General features: G+C 40.5%; 1 protein-coding gene across 1 annotated transcript in view; it reads left to right on the forward strand.

The window, feature by feature from the left end:
• Positions 1–428: 428 nt before the first annotated feature.
• Positions 429–11,180, forward strand: part of lurap1 (leucine rich adaptor protein 1) — a 24,087-nt gene continuing 13,335 nt past the window's right edge. Inside the window, exon 1 of the mRNA XM_050055968.1 lies at positions 429–1,120. Coding sequence (XP_049911925.1) covers positions 908–1,120 — 213 coding nt within the window. The 5' untranslated portion in view covers positions 429–907. The remainder of the gene's footprint in view (positions 1,121–11,180) is intronic.

The raw sequence follows: 11,180 nt of genomic DNA on the forward strand, positions 1-11,180 counted from the left end.
GTATTGCTACTTTTACGTAGGCTACATGACCTACCTCTCCAACCACTGTAAGCACCTCAAATTTGTGCTTAAGTACATTACTTGAGTAAATGTACTTAGTTACATTCCACCACTGTATATTTGTACATAAATATACCTTATTTACCTGTAAGCACCCTTTTACTTCTAAGCACTTTCTACAAAAAGAAATCTCTATCTATCTATCTATCTATCTATCTATCTATCTATCTCTATCTATCTATCTATCTATCTATCTATCTATCTATCTATCTATCTATCTAGAGTTGCTATTTTATTTTGGTAGTTCATAATACTCCAATGTGTTTCTGAACGTAAGTTTTATTTTGAAAGTCATGCCGGAAGCAGTATGATATCACAGCAGCTGACTTGTCAGTCTGGGGTCTCCTCTCCTCTCCCACTCTGCGGCTGCTGGTCGCTGTCATCATGCAGGTGGAATCTGCGCAATGTAGCTCAGCGTAGGGATCTCCGGCAAGACTCACCGCCGGCCTGCAGCGCTCATACCCCGGACACTGGACTCCTGGGATCAGGCTCTCTCTGCCGCTTTGGAGGAACCAACAACACACGGGAGATAAAACAGAAAATTAGATATTTGTTTTTCTGCTTTCACTTGATGATCATCAGTTTGTCTCTAAGGGCTGGATCAGTTTGACAGCAGATGGCAATGCAGCTAAATGAAGAGTATCTGTGAGCATTATTGTGCACGTTGATGTTGTGTTGATGCTGTCAGGTTGTTGCTCTCTCCTGGCGCAGTCACTCTCAGCTGGAGGCGCATAGGATGCCATACAATCCTATAGGAAGTGACTCTCACAGCTTGACAGGCAACAATTTCCAAGACACGAAAAGGACGTAATCTCGCGGATCTTTTCGGTTTAAACACACCAACACGATGGACGAAGGCACTGCCAGCGAGACCATCCCAGATCTGAAAGACATAGAGGTGAAAATTGGCCGGAAGACCCCCGAGGGTTTGCTCAGGTGGATGCGGGAAGAGGCGTCCTCTCTCCGGGGAGACGCCAAGCTGGCTACGGCGCACGACACCAGCAAGGAGACGGGGAAGAAGAGTTTGGATGAAAAGATCAGGAAATTGAAGATGGAGATGGTAAGAGGGCTTTAGTGTGTGTGTGTGTGTGTGTGTGTGTGTGTGTGTGTGTGTGTGCTTGCGCGCGCGCGCGTGCTTGCGTGGTGGCACAGGCTGTTGAACGTGTGGCAGACTCTTGTTTTCCAGGATGTGGAATTTAATGAAGTCACCATCATATCTGAGATGTATTGATTGAGAATTTGAGCCAGCTCTGCTCCACTGGCCTCTGTTGTTGTAAATATTTAAACATTTATCAGCAGATCCGTTTATCATGACTCATGGACTGATGAAAACTATGCATTCTGCAGCTACTATGGAGGACACTCATATGGTTTTACAACTCCGGAAAGATTAGGCTAATTAATTAAAAACTATACAGGACTGAAAACACCAAAATTAATTATTTTAAAAAGAGATACCTGTTAAAAAAAAGTAAAAAAATTATGATAAAAATGTATTTGAATCTGATATGACTGCAAGCCAAATGTTGAATATGATTAAATTGATATGTAAGACCAATAGATGTTTAGCTAATGTGCAAAACATGATAATAATATTTTTTTACACACAACATAAACCAATGATCTTGATATGATCCCTCAGATTTATTAATCCATATTTTTTAAAGAACTGTGATCAGGTACATGAGCGTCACATATCTGAAAAAACAAACAAACTTGTCAGTGCTCTCTGGTGAACAAACTGTGTAACTGCGACACTGCCTCTAAATGACCTCAGAGCTGGTTTGGCATTTCTGTACAGCAGTTTCTTGTTATCGCCCAACATATCCACTGATACCGATATGTCTGCAATAAACTGATATCAGCCGATATGATAAGCCTAGATGATTTATTGGTCTAACTCTAATCGGAGCTCCCTGCAAAATCTAACTCGCTGTTGTCTTTTTGTAACTTCTTCTCTGCATTTGAGACCCAACGTTTACCATAGCGGCTCCCAGTCCTAAAACCTGGAAATGAGTGAGCTGCTTCTCACCTGCTTCCCTTTTCTCAGGTCAATAGGTTTTTGGTTAGATGCTTGAAGTAAGGTCTATGCTTAATGCAAGCTTAAGACTTAAGACTTTCACGGTTTGTTCTGTGACATAAAATACGTCAGTAAACACTCCCCTCTTGAACTTTGAAGCACCATCTATGTGTCTTAAAAAAGGCAGTTACTAACATGTGGCTAGATGAGACTACAAAGCATCATCATGTTAAACCTGGCAACCATGGTGTAGTCTGTATACAGCTTAACGTTATCTTTTTGCTTTTTTTTTTTTTGCATTTAGGCTTCAATAATCATAAAAGTGGTGTTTATGTGTGAAGATTATCTTGCTGAAGAAAATGTGTAAGCATCATAAACGTTTGCTTGCCACAGAGCTTATTTTCTGGATTGATCCAAAACCCAATGGAAAAATCCAAGGTGGCGCTAACTTCTCCGTGAGCCTACAGAAAAACGTCAACCCTGGAGCACTCTATTCATAACAGTGGTACCAGTATTACTGTAGGGACTCTCAGTGGGACTGATTTGTGTTATACTCAAGTATTGTGTTTTTTAAAGGAATAGTTCAACATTTAAAAAAATCTAGTTTATTGACTTTTTTGCCAAGTTAAATGAGAAGCCCAATATCACTGTCATGTCTGTATGGTCAGTATGTAGCTAAAACCAGCTCTTGAATAGCTTAGCTTAGCATAAAGACTGGAAACAGGGGAGACAGCTAGCCTGGCTCTTTCCAAAGGTGATAAATTCTGCGCACCACCACATCTAAGGCTCACCAATTAACTTGCTGCATCCTGTTTGTTTAATCTGTGCAAGAACTAAAGTGAAGAAACAACAAGTTGTTGTTTTATGAGCGGTTATGTGCCAGACCTCTTGGCTGGGAGTTGTGACTTCCTGGAGTCTTGTCATCGCCATGAAGTTGCCAGGCAACCAGCGGAGACAGAGTGGTACAGGGTGGTATCGATCTTCTCATCTAACTCTTGGCAAGAAAGTTAACAAGTCTATTTTTCACCATTAATTGCGATTAGTCTCATAATAAATTAAGGTATCTAAACAGTTATATAATGTACACAGAGAATTACTGTATAATGATATCAAAAATCTGTCTTCATTAATAATTAAAAATATATTTTATCGATGTCACTGTATGAAATGCATCACTGATTTTTGCCATTTAAAGGCTCTTAATACTCAGTGAGTAATTCAAACTACTCCTGCACCATGCCAACAGCTGCAGATTGATGTCATTGCTAGGAAATCAGTTGCCTGCCAAAGGCTGGCAGCAGTGTGATGAATGTATCATCTATTGTCAGGTGGTTAACACTTCAATCTATGTCAACCTATGACGCCACTTTATTTCTGTACATACTGGCGTTTAGTTTTAGTGTGATATATTGGAACATCATCCCTCTGGAATACATGTTATTGTCATTCATGTGATATGTGGAAAAACTGCTTTGTTCTTACACATTTTTAATGATTATCACATGCAGGAGCAAACAAACTGCAATCTGACTGTTTCTTTTGGTCTGTATTTTGACAGCACATTATTTCCTGTTGAGCAGTGGTCAAAATTGTTCCATGAAACAAATGTCTCTCTCCTTGTTTACTTGGACCCCTCCTCCTCCAAACAGTGGATTTCTGTAGCAATGATGCACTGTTGTTGTTTGTCCCTTCTGTGATCATGTATGTCATACATTCCAGTGGTTGTGGCACAGAGCGCATGCACACTGCCACCAAACTCCCAGAGCAAGCTGTCTAGTGAGAGCGTTGCTCCAAAACATTGGTTACATTCACAAACACATTATCGGTTTGGTCCCGTGGTAGAGATATAGACTTATTTCATTCCAGCAGTGTGGTAATGCAGCTCATGATGCTGCAGCCCAGATGCACTTTAGAAGTCTGGAGAGTCCTAAAGAGGAAGTAGTGCTCTCCACTGTAACTGAGTGTTTCCTGATGAAACATTATCAACTGCACTTTAGGAATGTGGGCTTAAAGATACTGTTTGGCACTCTTTCCATCTCTGTTAACATCCATGCTAGTGGAGGTAGATGTTGAGCTGTCACATCCCTCCCAGGTGTGTCAAAATCTGACCAGACACAGGCTGATATTTAGTCTCCAAGCTTTCCATCCATCAGCCTATTCATTTCGTACTGATACGATGTTAAAGAGAAATAAATTGTTGTAACCTCCGGACGCCGATGTCAGTCAGTTATAGTTGACCACCGTGGCCGGTTTGGATTCACAAAATATCCAGAGAGTTTCTATTAATCTGTCGAGAGAAGAGTGCCAGACTGATTTGTTAACAGTTTTAGCCATTAATCAGGCCTGGTGCAAGGGAGGGAGGACCGAGAGAGAAGTGATAAAGAGCCTCTTCCTAACTGGAGGGGAGTGAAACTTCCAGCACAGAGCCGTGCTACTCCTCTGTGAGTGTGTGTGTGAGAGTGTGTGTGTTTGGTTGCTTCATTCATCTATGAGAGTGGTGTAATGGGAGTGCATAAGAGGACTTCTGAGCATTGCACTTTCATCAGAATTCTGCTTAGTAAGATGTGCTGTAACGCATGTGCAGAGTGTCTGCAGAGTAATGCTAAATGGAAAAGCTTATATGCACACACAAACTTGTGCACGCAAACTTAATCTGGCAGAGTCCCTGGATTTTTTTTCTCACTGTTTTCTGATGCTGAACACTTTCTGCCATACCAATCATAAGCTTATAAGACGCCCCCCCCAACACACACACACACAGAGCATATTAAGTGCTGCTTTTTCTCACTTTTCCTGTGTATTTGTGTGAGTGTGTCTGTGTTGTGTTCCGCAGTCATCTGTTACTGCACTGTATCTGTAACCACACAGCATGGTGATGGTGGGCTGCAGCATCTGTCTGCTGTAAGATCAAGGATTTGTGTGTATCTGTGTGTGTGTGTGGGCCATGTTGTCACTGTGTCATCACCAGTAATGAAACCTCGCTCTGCTTCTTGTTAGCTGTCAGCAGACTCCTTACAATGTATGTTAACAAACACGAAGCCTTAAACTTTTATGTAAACTTCACACGACAAAAACACATTCATCAGTCCGCGTTACTAAGTGAGAGTCGAGCTGAATTTATTGCTAAATAAGGCAACTGCTCTACACGGTCTTTCCCTTTGCATGTCTAGTTTTATAGTACATAAAAGTACCCTGGGGAGATTTTGACAACCATCAATTGTTTGGTGCCATTTGGTTTGGGCATGTGGTGATATGACACACACAGCCAATGATTTAACACGATCTCATTGATCAACAGTTGGTGGTGGTAACAACACAATACATGGAGATGCAAAAGCAAAAAGCAGGAAAGACAAAGACTTCTATTTAGCAAACATGAATGCAAACAATGCAGGTTTTGAAATGTTAAAAACAATACAATACTAGAGCAACTGTAATGTCTCCCAGTGTCCCCCCAGGGATCAATAAAGTATTCTGAATCAGAATCAAATGTTTCATGAGCAACAAACTGCATTAAACACCTTTTTCGGACCTATCATAACATACCATTGGGCCAGCTCAGACCAGGGTCTGACAACAACACAGCTGTGCTCCATTGACTCTAATGCAATCGTTTCAGATTTCTTTCATTTTCAAGCTGGTTTTGTGGATTTGGAGCTAAATGTTGTGCCTGGGGCACGTCGTGTATTAATGATACTCGATACCTGGAGAGGTTGGAAAAGTGTAAAGGGTTAGCTAGCTAGCTACTGAAGATATAGCCTTACTGAATGTATACACATGCTGCTTTTGCTTTTTAATGATTATAACACTGAATAAAAGGCCGACCCTGCTGTACAGAAACCATTGAAGGGAAGCAGGGAAACTTTGCTGATATTCAACCAGCTGTGTGTCATCGCATTGTGCGCAGATTGACGTTGTTTGACTTATTCTGGAGATTGCTGCCCATCCAGCTGCTGAGTCAGTTTGACATCCTGGATATATCCTTCAAACACAGACTGTAGACCCCTCTGTCTGCTTCTCTCTGGAATCACTGTTTCTTTTTCTCCAAAAATATGATAATATTTCTTCAGGGAGTGCAGTTAGTTACAGTGTGGGCTCCATGCTTACTCTGACAGCTTGTTGGACTATCACAATGGGGTGGGGCTTAGGGAAAGGTGGATTTATAGATGATATTCAACAGAGAAAGCAACAAATTCTTATATATAATAAGCTGTAACCAGATTATCTTTTAATGGCATTTCTGCTTTGGAAATAGTTGAAACATTTGATCATCAGAAATGTTGCTGATTAAGTTTATGATGCTGCATCATCACATAATGTTTTTCATCATAGTTTTTCCAATATGTCAGAGAAATATGAAGGAAGAGATCTAAAGAGATGACTGACACATATGGGCAGTGTACCTCATTAGTGAAAAGGCTGTGTGATCTTCTTATCTGTCTGATATCAGGCTTTAGGCTGTCTGCTAACATATACCCTATATACTGTTGAGACACACACTTTCTCAATGTTTATCACTCAGTATGGTGGAGAACACTTTATGGCACTGTGAGCTGAAGTCAAATAAATGATGTTATTAATGATTTTAGTGTTGCAGTTCATCTCTGTGGGAGCAGTTTTAAAGCTTCTGTCTTGTGCATTCGTCTCCAGCTGTCTAATGGAAGACTCCTGTGATCTAAAGAGATTTACTGCATACAGAGACACTCCTTTAAAACCACACACTACACTAAAGGCCCTTTGTATACTAGCTGCTTTGTGCATTTTATACACGATCAGCACCTGTATTTCAGCCATCAAAGAGAGACATACTGTACAGGCTGAACGCTGTGTTACTGCTGGGGGGATGTCATTTTTCCTTTTTGTCCATGTCTGCTTTTCTCTCTCTCTCATTGCTTTTCCCTGTCGCTCTCTATCTCTGTCTTCCACCTCTGGGCAGATGAATGACATTGCAAAGTCAGCTTTTGAGTGCTGAGCTGTAGGGAATCGAAATCTAGTCTATTTAATCTCTTAGTCTTTTTTCTGGCTACTGGCTATCTCCTCACAGACTCTGTCTAATTAAATTATTGTCAGACGACCTGAGCTCTCTTCATTCCTCCGTAACATTTTGTTATCAGCCCTGTCTCCATGAAAGTGTATACCCTACAAATTTGTGTTCTCAAATATGTTTTTGATTGGCAATGTAGTTGATGGATTATGTTCACATTTTGTTTGTTTTTTGAAGTAAAGGAAGCGCTATGTTTCTTAACTGCATGTGAGTGATAAGGAGTTTGGGGTGGAAGGTGGGCGTACAGTGCAGGTGATTGTGCTTCGCCTAAAATACTTGAATTAAGATCAAAGGAAACCTCAATAAAGGTAACATGCACTGTTTTGTGCTTCAAGTGACCTGTGATGTTTTCAGTAATAAACCATGGCCATGATCATTTCCTAACCTGGCCAAGGTTTCAAATAATGAAGTAAACATATGTGAAAGTAATCTCCGTAACCTCAGCCTTCAGACCGTTCTGAATACTCTGCTTCCAACAGATATGTTTTACTTTCGCAACAAGCTCATGTCTGCTTCTTTCTTTACGTGGTCATCTGCTCCACGCACCTGTTTATATTATGTAACCTACACTGCTACATGTAGCTACATGCTTACATCAGAGAAACATGTCATCTTGGTTGCAGATGTTATTTTCTGCTTGATTTCAGATCAGATTCCTGCTGGAACTTGTCCAGTTATAAACATTTTGGTGATTTTCCACGATAGAAAGTGCTGCTGAATAACATTCCCTGCAATGACGGTGCAGAGACGCTGAGATACAAAAGGCCTGGACTTGCTGACCAATCACAGCAGACCAGGCTTTTTTGGGCGGGAGGGCTTAAAGAGACCAACACGTTCTCATTCTGAAGTCATCAAATACTGCCGCTCGGTCAGTGATTTCTGCATCAGACACTGAGGAAAAGCAGGTATCCTTTTCCGGCGCTATGTTACGCTTTTGGTTGGTGTCAGTTAATAATGCCAAAGACAACATCAGTTTTAAAATGCCATTGGACAACAGCGTAATTCAAGGACCTGGGATGTCCGTATAGGACAGGCAGGAGGGGTGGTGGATGGGCCCAACAATGGACTTTCAACCACGAGATTGGTGTTTGCTTCCCATTTGAATGTAGAGCCACAGCATGAAGTCATTTCTAAACCTTACCACGGTTGTATCTTGCACAATGTAATAAACGTCATAAACGTAAATACGCTTTGTGTTTTACCAATGTAAGTTCATTTTGAAAAACACTGTATGCATTCAACGAGCAGAAACTATACATTTCCTCTGAAAACGGAAGTGTATTTTGAAAAGACACAATACATGTAACAGCCGTCAATTGACACGGCGTCCCAGAACTTCACCGACAGAAGTTGTTGAAGATATCTGTGTCATATTTAGACGTGAAAGTCTCCTGATCAAGCAGCGACATGTGACAAGAGTGAGAATGTGTTAAAGAGACAGGTGCTACAACAGAGTTTCAGACAGCGGGTGAATACATGTATTCTACCACAGACAGTATGAGTAAAATAAAGTGTTTTTTGAACATTAATACATGTACACATGTTCTTGTACAAACCCAAAATACAAGTACGAACCTGAAAACAAGCATAATAGGCACCATTAAACCAAGTGCTCTCAGTGCCTGAACAAAACCCCCAAAAAGTTTGATAATCCTGTAGAAAACCAAAACAATAGCAGTTCAATATTCCTTTTTCTTCTTACATTGGAATATGTCATCACTCATATGTTGACACCTCTTTCATTAAAACAGGTAGACAAAGGGTAAGGAAAGGGCAGTATCAGTGGTCGAGACTTTTTTATCTTCTTTTAGCTATTGAGCAGAAAGTATTTTGAATAGCTGTTGAAACTTAAATGAAATTTAAAGTTGCTACTTGGGATAAAAGCGGTAGAGTATTTCCAGGCGGTATTTACATTTGTGAGACATTTGTTTTCATTTGGTTTGACTCCTACTGAGCAATAAAATCCTGCATGTTGCGATCCAAAACATGTCTGCTGGGTAGTCTGAAAAGATGAAACAGAGCAAATAAACAGAGAGGAAGAGACCATGATACAAAGGAAAGGAAAAAACAGGTGGAACGATGCTTTGATCAGTCAAATACAGAAACACAAAAGAGAAAATAAGAAAAACAAGGATGAGCGGATATTTTAGGGAGCATTCAGAGGTGAATGTAGACAGATGGAGCAGTTGGAGGGCTGACCTTCTGCTGTGCATTGAGACTGTAGGGACTCTGCAAGGACGCCGTATGTCTGTAGAGTTAGACTGGGAAGGTGAAATGACAGACAGTGACACCAGGGGACACGAGAGAGAGAGAGAGACTGTGTAGAAAGAGACGGGTGGGTTTTTTTTTTTGCTGGTGTACGAGAGAACGCGTGTGTGTTTGTGCTGTCCCTGCTGGCAGTGATTCAGCAGTCTGTTGGGTAGCTGTGTGACATTGGGAAGCTGTTTTCACCCACATGGGAGAGCCTGCGTCACGGATCACGCTTCAGCTGTGCATACGTTATCACAGTCAGTGTTCTGTATCATGACTATATATCTGTGTTTAGACACTCGATTTGTCAATACATGATTCTTACACTAAACAATCCCCCGTAAAGAGATCTGGTCAGATTCACCTTGCTGCTTCATTTTGCATATTGACAGGGAAAGGTTGGCCTACCATAACATCTAAAATAAACCTTTAAGGACAATTCTGTGTTTTTACAAGTTGGGTTTTATTTTCATAGCCATTTTTGGTTATGATAACATTGCACTCCCCAAAATAACTGATGAGTTCACTGCTATAATGAAGACAGATGGCAAGACACACAAGCGGTCAGCCAAGACAGCTTGTAAACAAGCCAAAAATATTATTGCAGATTAGACATGATGGCCAGAACTACAAAAATAAGACCTTAATTGTATCATGTTAATACTTAAAGATAAGGAGTTACTATTAGGCAATGTGCTATTTAAAAAAAGAGGTATGACTAAGAACTATGTTAACAAAGCAGCATTTCGTAACATCTTGCACGTTTGAACAGCAAAACAGCAAAGACGACGGAGCATCTGGAGTCACGCTTGTGAATCTGAGAAACAACGTGTTGATGTTTAAAAATAATCAGTTCAGACTTTTTATCTAAAACAAGTCAGACGTTTTGGGGCAGCTGCAGCCCCAGTTTATGTGCCTCGTGTAATTGTTGAATCACCATCTTTGCCTGGATGAAACCAGTGTTCAAACATGTGATCCAAAACACTGCACCACAATTTGCTCCGCCACAAAATCCAAATTTTGATGGACAAAAAGTCCAAGAAAGTGTCCAAGGAAAATACAATCTGACAGAAACTCAAAGTCCAACATAATATCCATAACAGTAAACTTTCCAACAATGTTCTCAGTGCACGGTGTGAAGCTGTTGAAGGCAACTTGTGATGTGTTTGGGAGTCGTGGCACATTCACACAGGTTCCTTCTAGTTTAAATAACACAGAAGTAGGTCAGTCAAAGGCAGGGATTGAAACACACCTTCAGTTAAATTCCCTCATGCAGAGAAGATCACTGAAGTCTTACCATCAGCCATCTTCTCCTGTTGGTGTTTGTATTCTGTGCCGATGGTTTTTCCTGCAGCTCAGCTGCGTTACACTGAGGCAACAAGTACATGCTCTTACACACGTATAAGCACCACAACCACTTGTTTTCAATGTTGCTTTATCTGTTGTGCAATTTTGGATTAAATAAATTGATTGTTTAGTCTGTTGAATTGCAAAAATAATAGGAAATGCCTGTCACCAGATCCCAAAGTGATGACTTCAGGCTGCTTATTTTGACTTATCACTGACCCAACTCCTAAAAAATACACATTTTAAAGTGATACAAAAGTTTAAGAAGCAGATAAATGAGATGTTGAAATGATTTATGATCATCCAACTGTCATCGCTTACCATTAAGCTGATCAGTTTTTGATCAGTAGACTCGTTTTTGACTTAAATGTACACAATATGTAGTCGTATAATCATATTTATCTTAATATATAATGACGAAAACTCTGTCTGTGTGTGTGTGTGTGTGTGTGTGTGTGT

Source organism: Epinephelus moara, chromosome 10 (genome assembly GCF_006386435.1).
Source record: "Epinephelus moara isolate mb chromosome 10, YSFRI_EMoa_1.0, whole genome shotgun sequence".
In the NCBI taxonomy this organism is placed as follows: Eukaryota; Metazoa; Chordata; class Actinopteri; order Perciformes; family Serranidae; genus Epinephelus; species Epinephelus moara.